This window comes from Ciconia boyciana, chromosome 18 (assembly GCF_034638445.1).
Source record: "Ciconia boyciana chromosome 18, ASM3463844v1, whole genome shotgun sequence".
Taxonomy (NCBI): Eukaryota; Metazoa; Chordata; class Aves; order Ciconiiformes; family Ciconiidae; genus Ciconia; species Ciconia boyciana.
Window position 1 is genome coordinate 3,977,131 of NC_132951.1, and position 20,739 is coordinate 3,997,869.

The 20,739-nt window shown below is 47.2% G+C and overlaps 1 protein-coding gene across 2 annotated transcripts in view; it reads right to left on the reverse strand.

The window, feature by feature from the left end:
* Positions 1 to 939: 939 nt before the first annotated feature.
* Positions 940 to 20,739, reverse strand: part of COL5A1 (collagen type V alpha 1 chain) — a 162,812-nt gene continuing 143,012 nt past the window's right edge. Inside the window, exons 51-66 of one of the 2 annotated variants that reach the window (XM_072882942.1) lie at positions 19,972 to 20,025; positions 19,546 to 19,599; positions 19,039 to 19,092; positions 18,572 to 18,625; positions 17,723 to 17,830; positions 17,223 to 17,276; positions 17,068 to 17,121; positions 16,239 to 16,346; positions 15,709 to 15,762; positions 14,982 to 15,017; positions 14,140 to 14,193; positions 13,500 to 13,758; positions 12,957 to 13,069; positions 10,629 to 10,697; positions 6,576 to 6,809; positions 940 to 3,722 (exon numbers count right to left, since the gene is read on the reverse strand). In XM_072882942.1, the coding sequence (XP_072739043.1) occupies positions 3,576 to 3,722; positions 6,576 to 6,809; positions 10,629 to 10,697; positions 12,957 to 13,069; positions 13,500 to 13,758; positions 14,140 to 14,193; positions 14,982 to 15,017; positions 15,709 to 15,762; positions 16,239 to 16,346; positions 17,068 to 17,121; positions 17,223 to 17,276; positions 17,723 to 17,830; positions 18,572 to 18,625; positions 19,039 to 19,092; positions 19,546 to 19,599; positions 19,972 to 20,025 (1,506 nt within the window). In that variant the 3' untranslated portion in view covers positions 940 to 3,575. Of the gene's footprint in view, positions 3,723 to 6,575; positions 6,810 to 10,628; positions 10,698 to 10,751; positions 10,821 to 12,956; positions 13,070 to 13,499; positions 13,759 to 14,139; positions 14,194 to 14,981; positions 15,018 to 15,708; positions 15,763 to 16,238; positions 16,347 to 17,067; positions 17,122 to 17,222; positions 17,277 to 17,722; positions 17,831 to 18,571; positions 18,626 to 19,038; positions 19,093 to 19,545; positions 19,600 to 19,971; positions 20,026 to 20,739 lie in introns of both variants that reach the window. The other variant, XM_072882941.1, reaches the window with a different exon arrangement.

A 20,739-nucleotide genomic window follows, 5' to 3' on the forward strand; every position in this document is an offset into this window, starting at 1 on the left:
GTTCTTTGCAAGAAGTCCCTGAGAACCAGAGCGATGCAAATCCAGCAGCAGTGGCTGGCGTTGGCAGACAGATGCGTGCAGTTCCTTACAGTGGTTTCCATCCAGGAGCCGTCGTCTTCTTGCACGTCCCTGGAGTGAACGCGCAGGGGGTAAGGAGGGGATGATGAGCAAAGCGTCCCCCGCGTTGCTTCCCCCGTGCAGCAGCGCCCTGGGGCTGAGACGTGAGTTTGGGGGTCAAGGAGCCCATTAAGAAGCTGGAGAAACGTTTTATTTTCCCTTTAATTCATCTTGGGGTGAGAAGATCAGCCAAAGCGAAGGCTGCGGTGCCAAGCAAAGACTCCTCGGGTGCCGTTGCCGCTGGGGTGGAGAAGGTGGAGAGCTGGTGGCCACCCGATCTTCTCGTCCAAGTCCCAGCCACTGAAATCCCCGGGTTGGATTTTGGCAGTGTTGGGTCGATCCTAGTTTCTCACTGAGCAAAAAAAGATTCCAGGCCCTGAAGTTCTCTTTCTGATGGGTTTGGTTTATTATTTTACAGTATGTATTACCTTTAAGCGCTTTCACCGCTCCTCTGATGAACTCTTCAGGCTCCACTGAGCAGAGGGGTCGTGGGGAAATCACGCTGCAATCAACTTCAAGAAGACATTCACATCACGTTGGTTTAGGTGGAAACAGTAAACTTGATTTATTGAAAAAAATCTATTACATTTATTCCTTTATTACACAGGTTTAAAATATTTAAAAATAGCTCTTATGGGCATTACACTTAAATTTTATGACATGTTTATTGGACTTTGAAGAAATGTACAATATGTCATTTGACACTATATTTTAAAAAGGGCCTTATGTACTAAAATTTTTTTCCATAGGTTTTATTTTTCTTATCAACATTTGTTCAAGTCATATATATTAAGGGAGGAGGGAAATAAAATTACACAAAAAGAATGTCTGCAAATACAAGTAGTAATTTTATTGCAATATACCGTAGCTAAGTGGTCTGGGGAAATCGGAACAGTTTGGAGCTCAGTACAATTACAACACTGTGGAATTCAACAGAGGAATTTTTTTTTTTTTCTTAAAGCAAAGAAATAAAAGGAAAAATAAAAGAAAAAAGCTCCCTTGATGAAAATTTATAACAGAATCACATGACCTAGACAGACGCACACGTGTGTACATACATCAATATATGGCTTATCTGTTGCAGAGAGGAATGTGCAACCTTTTCTGACCTTCCCACTGTTCCTGGACAAGGCTCTTGCCAAGGTGACTGAGAAGCTGAATTCTCCTATATATTATTATATACTCCTTTTCACTGCTTTGCTGCCGGAGTCTGCAGTTTTTAAGGTAGCACCTTTTTTTCTTGCCCCCCCCCAAGTGGAAAAAAAAAAATAAAAATGAGAGAACACCACAGAAGAAGGGAGATGGATGGACACGGCTCTCCCAGACCGAAAAGCACCGCGGGGCATCACCGCTCCCTCCAGCACGGCTTTGCCTCCCTTCCTCGGATGCTGCTGCTCTCTGCTTGGGAAGGAGGGGGGGAAAAGACATCATATATAGGCTTTTCTTCACAGTAAATGTGATGTCTTTTCCTTTCTGGTGAAAGACCCCCCTTGGCTCAAGCATTGCTGTAATACGCCAGGCCAAATAATAATAAAAAAAGCACCCTGCAACATCTATTTTCCAGCCGAGAGATCTAAACAAGGAAAACGGCCAGGGAGAAAACAAACAAACAAACGGAAAAAGAAGATGGTGTCAGCAGGTTGCGAGCTGAAAACACTGCATGGAAAAAATAAAAAGCCATCCTGGCAGAGCCACCGTGGGAAGACCAAGAAAATTGCAGACTCCCGGGAGCGCTCAGCGGGCAGGCACCCACACGGCTTCAGCATCGCGTCAGGACATCCAACAAATACATAAATTAGCACCACAAACATTCAGCAACTGAGTACAATCTGGTATGGTTACCACCATATAAAATGCATGAATATTCTTGGGGAAAAAAAAAAGAAAAAAAAAAAAAAAAGAAAAAAGATGTAAGCACAGTTAATACTTTTTCTACATGGATCGTATAAGCTACCGCAATACAATTAAGGAAAGGAGTGGGTCTTCTACATAACAAATATGAAGGTGGCATGCATTTATAATCAAAGACCATCGCAAAAGCCTGCAGTCTGTGTTGAAAGTGGCTAAACAGCAAAGGCTGGAGGGAGATTGGCCAATGGCAGGGTATCACCAGTGTTGTATTAAAGTTATTCAAATAGATAGCACCACAGAGACATGTAAAAATAAAAAGCACCTTTTTTTTTTCCTTTTTTTTTTACACTTTATATTCAGAGAGGACAAAGGGATTTCCCCTGCCACTGCAATCTGCTGCTGGGAATGGATTTTTTTAATTATTATTATTTTAAAAGAATGCTGAAGGAAGAAAAGAAGAATTAATTTAAAACTTGTATGTTAAGGTAAGCAAGCGTATAAAAAGGCGGACACTCAAAGCGGATCCTGCTTTTAGATCAGGGTTTTGTAGAAATCTTGTTAAAAAGTGGCTTTAATTTCCTTATTTTGAAGCGAATCATTCCAAAAGGCATCTGCGGCTCGGGGAGCTGCTTTGCCACTCATTGGGCCCTCATCCTGCAAAGACTCGTGCCTGGGCGTAACTCCAAGGCCCTCCAGATCCAGGCTCGGGAAGAGGCGCGAGCGGTGGGGACGTGAGCCACCGTCTTCGTTCCCAGGTGGATGCTTGGCTGGGACGGTGGCGGGAAGGGTGGTGGTTTTAATACAGACAGGGTCACATGCATGTTTTGAAGCCAGAAACATTTAAACATTTAAAATAATATACAATACAAATATTTACTTACAAACATACAAAAATATAAGCACCTTTAATACATGGGAAAGAGATGCCCAGTGTGACTTTTAGCTATCAAATTCATGGGGTTAAATTTTGTAAAACGTAGAATTATGCAATTCAATGGAGATATTAAAAATTCTGGAAATGGCCACGACGTCTGCTTGCTAGAGCCGATTCAAATCTCGTGGAAGTCAACAAAATGCCTCCAATGAGCTTCGGCAGGGTCTGAATTGGGGCCAGGACTGCCGAGACTTCAACGTCAAGCTGAACACAGGAGTTTCAAGTTTTTTCCATTTTTCCTTAGAAACAAACAAACAAACACTAATGTATAGGCAAGCACTCGGTATCGCTTCGTTGCAAGAAGAAGAAGAAGTCTTTGATGGCGGTGGGGTCCGCTCGGCGGCTGTGGAGCAGCAGCGGTGGGAACAGCGGTGGCGGCGGCGTGGGGACAGGTCTCCAGGCCACGCGTGCAGCGGTCGGTCATGCGATTCTGCGTCTGTCGCGGGATCGGTCCTCTCAGTCGACGGTTCAGTATGTCTGGGTGCGGTGGCACAGAGGAACTTGGGCAAAACGAGGAACAAAACAAAACGGAAAAAAATAACCCATCGCTGTCCAGTTTCAGAACGTGCATGTGACAAGGAACTATTTTTTCTTTTTTTTTTTTTTTTAATTATTTAAATGGCGCAATGAGGTTACGAGGTTGCTCATTTGGAGACTAGTTTTCAGGTGGCTCTTAGCCCATGAAGCAAGCTGGTCCCACCTCGAATCCAAATTTCTGTGACGCTTCTCCGAAGTCATTGAACATGATGTCGACTATAGGTACTTGCTCTACTTTGGGTGTGTTGATTTCCAGGATTGTCTTCTGATAGCCCTTCTTTGCCTGATGAGGAGAAGAGGGAGAGAGAGGAGCTCTGATGATGCCTCCAACCCAACAACAGCAAGTTATCATGAATGAGCATTCATCCGTCAGCTAGGAATACGGTGGAGACCTTGCCCAGGCATTTTCTGAGCTGAATTAGAGGCACCCAGCACCCAAACCCACATTTGCCCTGCAGATTTAGCAGACATGCTCTCGAGTGGGATGGTGACCACTGAGCAAACCCCTGGGAGATGACTGTCCTGAGCCCAGACTTTGGAGCAGAAGAAGCTGCTGCCATGCAGATCAAAAGACGCTAACTCTGCTGTCAGCACATCTCAGAGCTAGAACAGGAGCCTGGTAAAATTGCTGTGGCTGTGGTATAGTTGTTTTGCCTCCCCGAGGACACGCAGGGGTTGTTGAGCAAATACGAGCGATTTAATTTGAATATATTAGTTCGACTATTATCCGAGCGCTACCGAAAAGATCACATTTAAAGTTTGATGGAATTCACAAGGTGATGTTGTCTTTTTATCGTGCCTGGTAGCCATACAGTTATTTCAAAAATATAAATAATTATTAGAGGAGCAGAAGTGCACCTGAGGGCATACAAAGCTGCACAAACAAATGAATTTATAGAGCAGCTTTTAGCTCTACCTTACCCTCTGATTTGTGTGTCTCAGAAGAATAGGCTATATCACAGCTACTGAGAAAGGGCTGCAAGATCAGGAAAAACACATTCAAATAATGGTCTGAACATCAGCCCTGGAGATCCGCTGGCGCCGGCTGCAGCAGCCTCCCTCACGGCCGCAGCATGGGTCTTCCCAGGACCTCTGCGGCAACGCCGTGTCGACAGCCCAACCTCATTTTTCACATATAGGGCTCAATCTTAAACACCCTGCCTGTGGTTCAGGGAGGATGACCTACCGGGGTACCGGAGACGGTACAGGTACAAGAATAGAGGAGGTGCAGAGCCTCTTTCTGCAAGGCTGCAATAAGCTCCCTCGGTATATTTTACCTCCTTTTTACAGCCTACAGGAACGTCTCTAGCAGAGAGGAAGGACTAGGGCACTCCAGTTTGGAAGCGATGCCCAAAGCTCTGAGCCAGGAGACGACATCTCTGTGCCCCACCATCGCACCAGGGGCTCGTTCAGCCTCTCCTGGTGCTCCTGCACCGCAGGCCCCTGTTGCTCTCGCTGCTTTAGCTCTCGCCACAGGCGTTTATTTGCAACACTGAGACTGGCTGTGCTAACAGCCACCTATGGGAAGCAACCAAGCAAATAAACTCGAAGGAGCTACTGTCCTCTTTCCATGCAAACATCTCTCGTTAGGGAGAGGAATGCAGGGCACCTGCACCAGATCACTGAGACCAAAAGGGTTTTCTGCAGGCACATCTGCCTTAAAACGTGCCATGTGTGATCTTGCAGCATCCCTAAGACTTAAGAAGGGGAAGGGAGAGGAAGGCACTTTTTACCAAGGACTCATTGCGTTAACAGGAGATATGAAGTACTTGAGGATAAACTTCCCCACGCGGCTTCTGAGTGTTTCCAGAAGCAGGATGGTTGCCCTTTCCCTCTCTGTGAGAGTGTTAAAAGAAGAAGTGATTCTAGTCTGATTTTCCTCATTGCTCCTACAATAAAAAATGTGCATGTGCCAGAACAGACCCACTTTCATCATCTCAAATTATGTGGAGGGCTTTTTCTGTCAAACATCTCAATCTTTCTGTCCTGTGGGCTTCAAGCGCTGCAGTTGCAGAGGGTGAGAATTATGCGCGCTTTTACACCAGCAAGCTGGGTCTCAAAATAAATGCAAGCAGCACCCGCTTTGCCAAAATTTTAGCTCCTAAGGGCAGATTTTTCAGAGCTCAATCCTGAATCAGGCATCCAACAGAAGGAGGCAGAAGCAAAGGGAGGATGCTGGGCCCCTTTGGAAACTCGGGCTGTTGCTCGTGGCCAAAGCGAAGGCAAAGAGCAGCGTGGGCTGCGTGGGGACAGGAGGGCTGCAGCGTAACGCCTGCTTCTGCGCTCTGAGCAAAAAAGTCACGGGGAACAGAGCTAGAGAGGAAAATGCTAAAAGTCACATTTGAAATGGGAGCAGGGACACAAAGCTCTGTCTCCTACGTTCCGTAGCATCATCATCGCATTTTGCTGTACGGAGTGAGGCCTTGCTTTGGTTTGTCCTTTCCCAAGGGCACAGGCAGCTCCTGTGAGGAGCAGGGGCTTGCAAGCACAGAGCAAACCAAAGCGCCGTGCTGGGGCTCCTCTGGCAGCTCAGGGGGTGCCGGGCTGGAGCCGGGCGCTGCAGCCAGCCCCGGGGCGATGCAGCGATGCACCCCGTGCCCAGCACGGCCCAAAGCCCTCCTGGGGCTGCACGCAGCAGCGTGCCCCAGAAAAAAACCAACCAACCCAACGTCAAACCCTTAACGATTTGCCTCCAAGATTTCCTGAAAGCAGTTAAAAAAATTATTATCAAAGCCTGCAAAACTCATACGCAACTGAGTATCATTGCTTGCCTCTCCCCACGTGAGTAAACAGAGTAAAAGCAAAGGCAAGGGGGACATTTAAAAGCAACCGGTGGTTTTAGGCAGGTCCCTTCCTTTACACACAGCCAGCAATAAAGCAAATGAATCTGGTTTCTAGAGGTGCTGCGGCTTCCCCTGAGCTTGAGTGGAATCAAGTATTCGCAACATAGGGAAGAGCAAGCTCGATGTCTCCCATGCTGGGGACAATCCTCAAGGCTACTCCATCAATGGGCACAGGAAATTTGGAGGCGATTTGCTCCGAGGCAGACAGTGCTGGACATCAGGAGAGGGGGACAGACGCCTCCAGCACTGACCCCTTTTGCAGGGACTGGCCAAGACCAGCTCTGCCCACGTACCGCGCAGCCGTCGAGGGCAGCTCGGATGTAGGGGTTGTTGTCGTAGGACATCTCCTCGTCGTTGGAGCCCAGGAAGCGGATAGCCTTGTCGTAGCTGTCGGTGGTGGCGTCGTGCCAGGCTACGGACTGGTAGCAGTTGTAAGTGATGTTCTGGTGGGCCGAAGCGCTCAGGAGCCGGAGGAAAGTCATCTGTACCACTCCGATGGGGTTCCCGTCTGAATCCACGTAGGAGAGCTATGAGAAGCGGAGAAGGGGAAACACTGGGCAGTTAGGGGCAATGCAACACATTTGAGGGCTCCGAGGACCACCGGTCTCATCCATCTTTACTACCCTGTGCATGGGGCTCGGTCTCACCACCCCACCGGGGCGCAGACACTGCTCCTGCCACGCTATGGGCACAGCGCTGCTCTGGCCCTCCTGCGGCCAGGGCATGGCTACCGAGGGCAGTTTATTTCTCCTGCTGGTTGTGAGCTAAAAAAATAAGGCTAACGCAGGGTAGGAGGAGAAAGGAAGGGGGATTTCAGCCCTGGCTCCAAAAAGGTGCAGTGCTAAGCAAATTTAGGGATGTATGTCTCAAGTTTAAGCCAATACTGAGCATACTTCTCCAGCTTTTGAAGAAGAGAGAAAGCACATTTCTGTAAGAGTTTTAGGCTCGATTTTCTGACTGCTGCGGATATTTTGCTCTGCACACACTGGGGTATTTCCCACTCATTTTTCCTGGGCACCAACACACTGGCTTTTAAGCAATCTTTGCATTTAATCTGCAGCAATCCTGTTCCTGCTGATAAGGACTCCGTGCTGCCCTGGTCGGCAAGGCTACGCTCAGCTAAAGGGAAAATGCATTTGCTGCCCTTAGGGCACGTCATGAAACACAGAGCTGCACTGGCACAAGATCTGCTCCATTCTGCACATCAGGCTCCTCTTCTCCCTTGGAGGAGAATGGTGTCTAGAAAGATATTTCTGCAAAACACAATTTATTGAAACCCACTTCCAGCATGTAGGGGATTCAGGACTTTCTGGGACTTTCTCTCGTACCCCAACCAAGGAAGCAAACGCGCAGTGGGACAGCTAGTTTGTGTGTATAAACTAACTGTACTTCAGGTGGCATCTTCAGCCGTGGCCAAGCTACCAGAGCTGCTCTTCATGACTGTCCTCTAGGGACAGTGGGTTTCTTTAGAAATGACCAGGAGAAAAATACAGGCACACAAACAGCGTAGCATTCTTCGAGGTACCACGAAACATTGGTGCAAGCTGCAAACAGTAGAAAAGATTCATAACCAGACAATAAAATAATGAATAAAAAGATAATAAAAATAAATAAATATACCAACCGGTTGTCAGGATACTGTTGCACTGTCCTCCTGAGAGTTAAATATGACTGACCATGAGAGAGCCACGCATGCCAGGAAAAGAGCTACCAGAAAACCACCAGGACGTGGAAGGAGAGGGACACAAAATGCCAACTGCTTGGCACGCACCCGATGACAGGCGGCACTACTGATCTGCAGGATCCACTTCTCTTATTTGCTTTTATTTCAATCAGTGCTTGCTTTGGGAGCCTGACTGCTTGTTAAGGGGTCTCGACTGCTGTTCTGCCCCTGCAGATTGCCTGAAGCCCTGTCCCCGCTTTGCAACTGGAGCCACTGGGAACTGGTTGTGCGCAGAAGGCTTGCTCAGGGGAATCACGGTTTTGTAAAAATCAATCCTTTCCTGTTCTCTCTGTGATAGTATTTCCCTGTGGCAGATGCCATATGGCTGCGAAGGATAACAGGACAGGATGGGTGGCAGGCCTTGTTAGAGCTACTGGGAATCGTGTGTAACACACAGAAGGAAAGCAGAGTCCAGAAGAAAACATCTGCAACCCTTTTATCCCTCTAAATGCAGTTTCGCTGCATCATGAGAAATGGAAAGGAATCAGCTCCAAGTACTCCATGTCATTGATTAATGATGGTGCAGAAGCATCAAAGTAAGTCGGTTTCTTTGTATTTCATATTTACCGTGTCCCTCTTACTTTAGATATCCCCAGAAGAAGCAAGCATCGTCACGGCTGCACACCTCGTGCAAGCGCTGAGATTCATACGGAGCCCCCACGTCAGCAGCCCGCGCTCTCAGCAGCGCTGAGCAGCCATGTGGACATCTTCCCCTCGGCTTCGGGGATCCCTATGGGCTCAGCCCCCCAAGAGACCGTGCTCAGGCTGCGGGGAAAGGCACCAGGGACCTTCTCCAGGGAGTAACAGGAGCAACGCTGCACCCAGAGGGGAACTCAAACTCATTCATCCTGCCAGTCTACACACGGGTTTCAAATGATCTTGGATCCAGGTAAACATCTCCCCAGTTTACCAGTCTCATGGTTCCAAGTAACGACTGGGGCGAAATGAGAGGTACTTTGGGGGGGGGGATCAAACTTCACTTTTATGGCTTGTGCATTTAACAGTTTTGTGGTTTGCTTAGGCAGGTCTTCTACGTGCTGGTGGCTTTTTTTCCAAACAGAAAAGCAGGACAGGTAAAAAAGCAAGAAAATGGCAACACAGAAAGATGGAACAAAAGACTCCAAGTAGCACTGAAATTCCTATTTAAAAAAAATGGGCCCTAAGCTCTAGGTTGGCATTTCAGCCTCTAATGTAGCTGATAAACAGACTGGGGAAAAAAAAAAAGCAAAGAACACGGAGAAATGGAGGCACTCGTAATATTAACTGATGAAGTGCTCTGTAATTAAGCTATGAGTAGTTGCCCTCCAAGGAGCTACGAGGCTGAAGCCTTGGCTTTGCGGCCTTATTCGAGGATGCAGAAAAGCTGCAGAAGCCATATCCTTCTTGTGGGCAGAATCAGAGCAAATGTGTTTAGTGGCAATGAAATGCGGCTTAGGAAAACAACACGGTGATTTTCTTTGTTGTTTGCCTTTTAAGGTGGAAGTTTGGGGCACTGCAAGAAACCGGTGCCCTGGGAGAGGACGACAGCACGAGGCAGCTCGGTGCGGTACATCAGAGAATCTCCTGCTTTCAGGGACAGGTCGGTTTTATCCGCGGAATGTTTCCTTCTTTCCTAATTCTGATTTGACTGAGCTCATTATCCGCATCCCCCTAATCCTAGAAGAACTGACGCACACGCAGGAGATTTCTGTTGCTTAAGGAGACCTGGCTTATACTAACCAGTTGCTGCTCTGACATCTCTGACCAGGGCTCAAGCTCTGTGGGAGCAATCTACTCACGACGTGAACGTCCTGTTACAGGACAAAATACCAGAGCTTTTTCTCTGTTTTACGTGTTGCTGTCTTGCTTGCTTGCTGGCATCAAACACGGTTTGACCTTACGACAGTTATTCTCCTTTGAAGAAATCCTTAATTGCGACTAAGTCAAATTCCTGTCCACCAAGCTTGGCAAACGCACGTGGCTTGAAATCTTCCTTTAAACCAGTGACTTCGTGTCTCCCAAGCTCCGGGGGTGGGGTGGGAGCCCTCGATGTGGCTCATCTCCAGTGTGGGAGACGAAATCCATGCTTTGGGGAAAACGTGCCCCAGAGCAGAGATGTGCAGGCTCTCCACCTCAGCCTGGGTACCAGCGAGCACAGGCTGCGACAGCAGCATGCCCAGCTCCGGGCTGAAGCATCACGTTAGGGGTCTCTCAGCTCTCGGGATAAGGCTACGCTGCTGGGGGACGGCAGCACGGGGACACCCACTTTGCCCTTGCCGTAATGGGAACTGCTTAGGAGACAGCAACAGCCCTCCTGGGAGGATGCAGCCCTCCCGCAGTGCTCTGCGGAGACAGACCTGCAACAGCTCCAGCTCTGCAGGGTCCCCCAGCACATCAGCGCGTCCCCTTCCAACGCAGGGGAAAGCTCATCAGCTGCTCCTAGGTCAAGCAGTCTCCAGTCAAGCAGATGGGGAAAAGAGTGCCCCCGTTGGGTTTTTTTTTCTTTTTCAGTATTCCACCTTAAATGTTTTTACTGCGACTCGTGATGGTTATTAGTCTAGCATGCAGAGTGCAACAGGTCTGGCCATACCAAAGCAGATGACGTGCTCTGATTCAGACTAGAGGGCCAAGGTTAGCCACTTACCAAAGACCCCCGCTTGTATTGACTATACCATGTGGAAGGCTGTTCTTTGGGCCAACGAGCCATTTTACTCTGTAAAATATGACATGGGTTAAAGAAACCAGAAAGCACCAAGATGCATCTTACCAGTTTACCGCGCTTGAATTCACTGAACCAGGAGCCTGGGTTTTCCTTTGGCCAAGAAGTAATTCTAGCCTAGTTTGTGGACGGGAAGGAGGAAAGAGAGAAAGAAAAGAAAAAAAAAAAAGAAATAAAAAAAGTTACATTCAGTTCCACAAGCAGAGTCTGCATGTTTTATTGAAACTGTCCAACTTCCTTTAAAATGTTTTCTTAATCTTTACACACCAGTACCAGACCAGTCGGCAGAGCCCTAAGGCAGAGCTCAAGCAGAAGGCGCTGCCCCGGGTGCCCAGCGCTGCCATGGCACCGGCCTCCTTTGCTAAGGGCTAACGATCTCTGCCTCCGAGATACTTTGGATGCAAAACCAGCAATGCAGTCTATCGGCAGGAGAGATAAAAGGAAAGATAGAGGGGGGAAAAAAAGGAAGAATCAATGGTAAAAGAAGCATTGATCTTCATGGGAGGGCTAGGGTGGAAAAGCAATGCTGATAACGGAGAAGGCTGCTGTCGCTCTAACGTCAAATCCAGATGCTGTGGGGCTGGGAAAGGCAAAGAGTGTGATTAAGGAAAAGCCTCTGCCTGCCTCCTGTGTTTGCGCAGCAATAAGGTGCAGCACAGGCAGCGCATCCTCCCCAGTCGGTGCCGGACCATCACACATGATGGAGCTCCAATTACCTGGAGCGACGCAGGGGGTGACCTTGACAAGAAATGTGCTGCCAGAGCATCCTTTGTGGCAGCCCTGTCTAAGCAGATGAAACCCTTCTTTTGAGTCAGAGCACAAGGAAGAAGCGTGGCTGCCGTCTGCTTCCTTACCCTCCCACAAGCTCCCTCACCTCTGCTGTAAATCTCTCCAAAAAAAAAATGGCCAACCTATATATAGGTGTCTTGGGATTGTCCTTTCCTTTCCAATATGTGAACCATAAAGCGAGACAGGGTGTTTCTGCTGTGTTAAGGATGGACTGAAAGGGGATATGGCTTAAATTCTGCTCTCTGCTGTGTCTTGTAATAAAACCACTCAGCCAATACTTAATGCTGGTCTGGTAGCTGTTTTCATTCTTCTACATGGAAAAAGCTTTTTCTTATTTATGACAGTACTGAAAAAGCGTAGCACAATTTGCAATTGAGGAGCATCGCAGCTTGCGGTCAGCAAAGCAGCTCCACAGTGGATGAGATGGGGCCAAAGAGCCACTCGCAGAGTCAGCGTGGGCAGGAGTCTGAGCAGCTCTAAGATCATGGGCAGACTCCGTTTTTTTAGCTGTCAACATTTTGAGGAGAGCCATGGCAAGTTAATGCAAAGGAGAAGAAATCCATCTCCTATTTAAACAGCCCTAACAAAACTCAAGGAAGACTGATGTTGCATGTTATTTGTCCTGTGCTGGAACGCATTTCTGGTGGAGGAAATTCGGCAGGCAAGCGGCTTCCACTGGAGTGAACAGCTTTGTCTGCACCTTAACCCAGCTGGAACACAACTGTGACACTGAGAGCGCTCCCCCAGGCCGCTTCCCAAGAGTTTCTGCACGGCCAGTGCAAGAGCTGGTCCCAAGGCATCAGGGAATGCAGCTCCAGAAAACAGAGCGCACGGATACAGGACAAAAATGACGAGTATGGTTGAGCTAAGCACATCATTACACAAATAACTTAATCAGCCTTGTGCATCGGTGCCAGGAAGAGTGCTGAGGCTACCTGCAATCATTTAGGAAACCAAATACCCACAAGAAACACCAGGAAAAAAAAAATGACAGGAGATAAACATTTATCTGCTCTGCCTGAAGATACAGTAAGGGTAGAGGAATCAGCGGTGCTTATGCACGCAGACAGCGGAGCGGCAGCCCGGCTGCAGGATGGAAGACAAGGAATGAGTTAAATGACGCTCACGGGGAGCCGCAGTTCCTGCGCCAACACACACTTCTGCCTTCGTAAAGCAAAGTAAAAAAAAAAAAATTAAGTTTTTAGCATTTATTATGCTTGGGAAATCATCAAAGACTTGTCCTAAATCACAGTTTAAATCTGACTTACTCAAAGAAATTCTCTTTGTAAACATATTCCGTATTATTTTAGAAGCCAATGTTGTGTAACAAGGAAATGTTCTGGATCTTTAATCCTTACTTGCTATTGTTCAATTCTCCTGAAACTGACTATGAATATTCATATTAGGAAACAATCTCTTATCACCATGATGTAGAGGGGAAAAAGAAAAGTTGTGTGGACTTACTCCTTCAGATTTCTTATCAGGGAAGATGCAAGTCTCTCCACCAGCTGTGAAATTACAGTAAACTTTGAAAGAGTCCCTGGAACATCCTTGGTTAGGATCCACCCAGTATTCACCTGGATGCACGAGAGGGAAGAGAAGGGAAGAAAGAATCAGCACTGTGAAGGAAGGACGATGGGCACTGCAGCAACCATCTTACCAGGGATGTTTCATCTCTGCCATAGGCTACTATTTATATGTATTTTTTGGAAAACTGGTTATGTTCTGATTCCACATAATACTGTGACACCTTATAGGAATAGCTATTTTTCATCATATATCCCCATTCTTTGAATAGAATAGAATATTTCAGTTGGAAGGAACCTACAACAATTATCTAGTCCAACTCTTCTCTACATATTCCTTCTTTATCAGCCACGTTACTCATGGGGCACCAGGGCCAGGGACTCCCCAAATTACTTCTCTTGCTGCACTCGCTTGTATTCACTGCATGGAGCTGGGAAACCCACAGCGTTTTCCCCGCACCCCCTCTGTCCCGGGACACACCGTCTGGGAAATCGGGGTGACAGAGCTGCAGATCCTTGCAGGTACGCGCTGGGTTATGTTGAGTGCCCAATGGATGCTTCATTTGCTCAATTTCCAGTTTCAAGGAATTCAGCGAACCGAAAATTTCCTCCATGCCATCTGCATAGTCCATGTAGTTGTCGGCATTTCCATCATCCACCAGCTGGCTGGCGTCGATGTTTCGCCTGGTCCTCTTGGAAGACTGGATGGGCAGTGGCTGGATGACTTCTCCAGGAGGACCCTGATTTGTGGGAAAAGAAGATACAACTTCTCACTGCATTGGCAGTAGGGAAGAGACAGAAGAGACGGCCAAAGCAGCCACCAGCGCTGAGAAGCAGCATCACAAGATACACACTAGACATGTAAAGCATCCATGATGGTACTGATAAAAACCCTGGCCACCAGGGCTTGGACATTGGGTCCATCTTCTCCTGTCATCTTCCCATTAGTAAATTCTCCCTGCACCCCCTGCTTTCTTCCCCAGCATCTCTAAGAGATACCAATCCATCGCTAGGACTCCTGATATGCTGAGTCTTTGTCCAGAAACCTTCTACTTCCTCACATTACAACACCCATTAAATCTGAACCTTGTTTCCCACTTCATGTAATGGGTTCTACTTACAGGAGGCCCTGGGGGCCCAGGAAGACCCGATTCACCCTTTGGACCTGTTGGACCCTGGGTGGAAAAACAAGGGAAAAACAATGAGTCACTCAGGAAAAAGCACTTGTCACTTATATCACATCCCAAACATTATTTCTTTTAATAGTCTCTTGTGGCAAAAACTTTCTTCCTGTCCCTTCAGACACACAAGAGGAGTCTCCTTGCACCCCCCCAAGAAAATGTTTATTTTGGTTATTTTCGATGCTTAGGTAAAAGAAAAGATCAGTCAAATGCTTGGGTTATACAGTCAAATTTTGCTTAGGCTTCCTACAGAAAAGGAAGGATCTTCCAATGCATGAAAATGTTAACTCTCCAAATCAATTCAACAGTTTTGTAAATCAAATAAAATCTTAAAATTAATAAAACATTGAATTCTGCATGGGAAAAAGACATTAGGAAGTTGCCCAAGAGGAATTTTTAGCTGCCTGCATAGGAGATCTGTAACATGAAGCTTGCTTCAGTGTCGCATTTCTCACCGAGTTCTTTGCTTTTCAGCTTGCCACCTCCCGCTTCACAGTCTATTTTTAATACCCTCCGCTTTACAGCAGTAGGTTTTCTCCTAAGGACTATGCACTGGATTCCTCCTTATGATCTTTGCTGCACTGATGTTCAATGAAGTACAGTGTGTGCAACAGAAACCTTTCCCAATTAGAATTTCTGGGCTTAGACAGCCTGAAAAGGCTTCATTTGCTACAGTCGTCTTTGGCTAATTGCCTTAATGCCACTGATGCGGAGGAGTCGCAGCAGGTTATGCACTTAATAAGAGCTCCTCAGCCTCTTCGTTTAACAATGTCTATACTCACTGATGATCCTTTAGCACCTTTGGGACCAGGTGGACCCTGTATAGAGAAAAATACAAAAAGGAGTCAGTGTGTTTCCTAGCAGAGAAGAAGTCAGTCTCTCCTTAGAGACAGAGTAGTGTTATACAAGGTGGTTTTTTAAATTCACTTCCTTTCTGTTTCCACTTTTCACATCCACTTGAGTTTGGTGTTGCTTTTAGTTGCTAACATACAAAAAGCATTTGTGTCAGACCAATCTGTGTCAGCGCTCCACACTCCTGCCCGGATGGGGACTGGAAGAGCTGCTGTGTGATTACCGTAATGCGGGGCTGATCCTGGCTCCGTGCTAAGGACACCCAGCAACAGCAAGTGCTGGTTGCCCAAGGATGCAGGCTGCAGCCTTTGGGCATCCAGTGAAAAAAAAATGCAAATAGCAAAAAGTACAAAAAAATCACCGTGTGATTGTAGATAATCCAAAAGAAAGGGAGAGAGAAACAGGGTGGGCTAATTTCCCTGCCTCGATCACGCCGTGCCCCCTGGGCCCATCTCTCGGCTCACGCGTCACCCCCAGTACTCCTGTAACTCATTCAAGTTATTTTAATGGGCTCAGCTGGGCAAACCCATTCTCATCAGCATCCTCACACAAGGTCAGGCCAGAGGGACCGTGCTAGGTGTATCTGGGAGCACCAAGGTGACTCCAGAAGGACTATGTAGCTCCCGAGGAATTAAAAGAAAATTATTTGTCACATACCGGTAATCCTGGTGGCCCTGGAGGTCCGATTGGTCCAGAAGGACCTGTGATACCCTGAAAAATAAAAGCAGCACAACATTGATTTGCATGCAGCAATGCTGGTTTATAACTACACAACTAACATCTGCCCACAGATTTTGGAGGACTCCATTCAAATCTGGAGCTTTAACTGTTTTTTAAGCATGTGCACAATCCAGACAGGAGCACGACCAGGGAATCTCATATCTTATTTAGGCACATAGTTTTAAAATTCAGTCCTCTAGGTGCACATTTAATGTTACCATCCCTCCAAGTCTATTCAACTCTTTTCATACAACCCTTGAGAATCTGCTTTCCACTAAAATGGGTCATTTTGGAGCATCTCTACATTTCACATGTAGAATAAACCACATTAATATAGAAAATATTCCTCAAAAATTAGCAAGAGTCTCCTGCCAAGGCTGACCATCTCTGCTATGCTGTACCTGCTCAAGGGCAGCAAACCCCACAGCTCAAAAGCACATTCCATGAAGGTCTTATGGAATATTTACCTGTTCTCCTTTGGGTCCTGCTGAGCCCTGGGGGCCTGGGAGACCTCTGTCGCCCTTTTCTCCCTGCTCTCCCGGTGGTCCAATAAGACCAATTAAACCTGGATGACCCTAGGGGAAAACAGCAGATGTTAATTATGATCTCTTGCCGGAGGTAACCGAACGCCAAAGCTACCCAGCAAAGACATTTCTAGATACAAACCCAAATATCTAAGGTGATAGGAGTTTGTAGCTATCCCTGACACCTGGAAGTGGCAGAGCAGCAAAAAGCACTGGCTTTTTGCAACAGAAAATGCTACAAATACAGAACCAGAACTGCTGCACTGGAGCGCCTGCTCATTTCGGGTGCTAACATACACCACATAAATTTTTACAAGACTGAGAATCCTGCCCTAAAGCAAGTCAGGTGTCTGCACCGCCCTACGGCCTCTGCTACAGCGCCTGCGTTCAGGCAGCCCTGACAACTAGAGCTGCCATGGACTGCAAGGGCCATCGTAGGGGAATGCAGACATTCAGATCCTCCATGTCTCCTCGTTGCCATCGGTGCTGGTGATATAGGGATGGGAAACCCAGCCCTGGATCCAGACGGGCAGCGGCACACGCTCACCCACGGCACAACCCGCTTCATCCCTTGGGCCACACTCACAACTCTCCATCTCTCCTTTAAAGATATGTCCGAAGCTTCCAGAGCATGAGAGAGATCATACAGGGCTGGGGACACTCCTCAGCCTTGTCATGCCAGCTGCAGGACCCCTCTACAATGACATTTTTTTTCCCCACACCCAGACATGGACACCAGGTCACGCAGCGAGATCATGCGTGCTGTTCTCACCTTCTCCCCTTTAGGACCAGAGTCTCCTTTAAGACCAGGCAAACCCGGTGGGCCCTTTTGGAAGATGGGGGGCGGAAAACAAAAGAGAGAATGAATTCATGTAAAATGCATTCACCCATTTCCAAAACTCATGGAATTTGATGGTCTTGACATACCATTGGGCCTGGAGGACCATCTGGGCCAGGGGATCCCGGGAGACCTTGTTCACCCTGTAAAACAGTGTAATTCCCTCAAACCCGTCATTCACAACAGCAGTGCTCCCAGCGGGGATTATTCAGATTATTCAGCCATCCTCATCTGGTCCCTGTGCCAAGGAACGTTTGCCCTGGCTTCTTGCAGGTGGGTAAAGGCAAAAGGATTTATGTTCCTTTCGTACTCAAATCTCTACTAGAAAAGGGACTTTGCAGCTCATGGAAATGTTACCCCGGAGAGTGGGTGAGCCGAACCAAGACTCAAATAAAACATGCTGGGAGATGATATTCATCACTATATTATTTCCACTAAAGATGTTTTATCTGCTGTCAGGCATTTAAGCACAGACAGAACGTTACACTGGGAGAAAGGCATCTTCCAAGGCAGAGGGGCTACAGTGAAGTACCAAGAACAACCCTGCCCAGAAGCTTTCTCAGACTTTGCTCGGTTTGGGAATACTCACGACTGGACCAGGAATTCCTCGAAGGCCATCGGGGCCGGGCTTCCCTGGAGCACCTTGGGGACCAATTGGGCCAGTCTTCCCAGGAGGTCCTTCCAAACCAGCTTCACCCTAGATTCAAGAAGCAGCATGGTTTAATTTGCATTGGGGCATCAAACGATCTTCTCAAATACACTGTGGCTGCTGCCACGATGTCACAGAGTGAATGCAATTCCACGCAAAGCATGTAGAACCTTCTGTTTGTTCATTTTCCTACTGCTCCCTATCCCTTATGCACTGAGGACAAGTCTCCAAACTTCTTCACTTTTCAGCCTTGCCTATTTCTGCTGATTTCCAGCAGGAACGGCTCTTTGGCTGCAAGCTCTCCAGAGCAGGAAGCTTTCCTTGGTTCCATCCTGGGAGATGAGCTAGGAGAAGACACCCTCCACCATCAGCGTTCCTGCGGCTGCCGCAACAATTGGATCTATAATTTGCAATCTCACTCCTACGTTTCCCCACCACCCCTACCAAAATAATCACCATCCTAATAATGCTGTGTGTGCCCTGGGACAGGACATAGGGCTGTGCATGCTGTATTATTTACAACATATTAAATTGCCAAATATGGCACTTTGTCATTTCAAAACAAGAAAAACATTCCCATGACCTTACCAAGCTCTAATTATCTCCACAGAGTTTGTTAAAAGATGAAACATAAGCTTAGACTTAAGGCCAATGGCCCCAAATTCAGGCTTATTTGTTGTAACACACAGCAAAATCAAATCGCTGCCTTTCAAACACCAACGTTGTCAGAAGGTGATCGTTTTGGCATACAAAGGACATGGTAGCAGTGAAATCCCATTCAGCTCTTACCTTGGCTCCTTTCTCTCCTTGCCTTCCTTCGGGACCGGCCGGACCAGGAGGGCCCTAGAAAAAGCACAAAATAGATGCAAAACACAATTAGATCACACTGATCTGAAACGGTCTACTGAAATTAGCAAAATGATGCCACAGCCCCAGGGAAGAAGACAAAATGGAGACAAATATCTCTGAAAAGCTTTTTAAATTAGCTTCTTGCTAAATGAATCCCCAGGCTCTGCCAGCAAGGCAGGAAGAGCAGGAGGACCTCATACTTGTATTTTCTTTTCGATGTTACAGTCTCAAAAAAATCCATGGGATTTGGTTGACAACTTCCCATCAATTTCCAATGGCTGTGGATGGCGCATCAGATTTATTTTATACACTACTGCCTTGCATTTACTGTAGGCCTAGTAATAACACTAGTTTCAAAAAGTCAATCCAAATACATTTGGAAAAATACTCCTGAACAATCAGCTTACCCTTTTCCCGGGGGGTCCGGAGGGGCCTGGCTCTCCCGTGGGACCAGGGGAACCCTAGATGGAGAGGGGAGGAGAACAAGCCATAACTGCACCATGAGACACGGGAGGGAGGAGCAAACATGTAAAACTCGAGTCAAGATCTAGAGGTTCTGCTAAGCCGAGGCGTGGGCGGCCAGTACAACTCCTGACACCTCCTCGGGGATGCAGGTGGTATCTTGTTTTATCCCTTCCCACCATGAAATACCATAAGGCACGGCAAAGTTAAAATAAAAGACTAGATTTTGTTTTTCCGTAAGTGAATTTTTGCTTTCAGGATGTATCGCTGAGCAGCCTGGACGGCAGCAGCCAGGCTGACACAGACAGGAGAGACAGGCATCAGGGGACCAGTGCAGGGGAAGCTGGTGGGAATTAGATGCTGTATGTCCTTCTGTGTCAAAAGTCCTTGGACCTGCACATAGAAACCGTGGGGACTAATGGGGAACAGATCTCGTCTATCCAGTTACTCACAGTCTGTCCAGGTTCGCCATCATCACCTTTGTCACCAGGGGGACCATCCTGACCCTAAAAAGGAAGAAGAAAGAAATAAGCAGGCGTTATTTAGGGTATGAATAGAGTTGAGCAGAGTGTTACAGCAGCAGAAGGTGTGGTTCAAGCTGGTCTTCATGTCACCAGGCACCATCCCTTCCCATCTCCCATTGGGAACACTGGCAACAGCAAACATCCTGCGTCAAATACTGTGGATAGCAGCATTCATATAGCTACTGCCCCAAAGGTTGTAGCATGGTCAAAGTCTTATGGTGGGACTTCCTACTCTTTCCCAAGTAATGGAAGAGTAAATGCCAGAGGAGCTGCTGGTGAATGAACAGCACACAGTCGTATTTCACTAAACCAAGAGGAGGAACCTAACTGCCCTTCTGTGAGACAAACACTTACAGCTGGACCAGGTTCTCCAGGAGGACCAGGGTCACCAGGGAAACCAACTGGACCCTGTAAAGAGAAAAGAAGGATATCCCCAAGTCAAAGATATTGCATCTGGAGAACTGCAGAGCACTAGTACCTGTTACCCCAGCGACAACATGGGGAGTCACCGTATGGAGCAAAACCCCAATTCCCTACCCTCAAACACAATCCCAGATCACATCCCATCTTTGCATCTTCAGTAATTTCACCCTGTCACAGCCACCAGCTCAGCTCTGCATCCAGACTACACAAAGCTCCAGCGTCAACGCTGGGACTTTAATCTAGTTTTTCATAAATACATTGGACAAGTAACAGTGAAATCCTCGCAGCTTTGGGGAATGCGCAGATTAGAAGATTTTGCTTTTGCTTACTACGTGATGTGTAACATTTCTCACATGAAGATCCTCTCAAAGCATTTAATGACTAAAACACTTCACCATTCTTCTCCATACAATGTCTGCTGTGCACTTCAAATGATTCTGAGACCAGCGTTCAGACAATAGGCTTCAACCAATAATGCGATATCCCCAAAACCCATCTGTTAAGAGAGATGACTAACTCCTCTGCCTCCTCTGCTGTTTCATGCCATCTTTGCTTATCGCATAATAAATTTCTTCAGCCAGCAAGCATCAAAGAAGCCGGCAAGATAAATACTGTACCACTGTCATCTGGTATAAATCAGTATATAGGCTTCAATAGAGCTACAGCAATTAGCATCAGCAGGGATCTGACCCGAGAGGT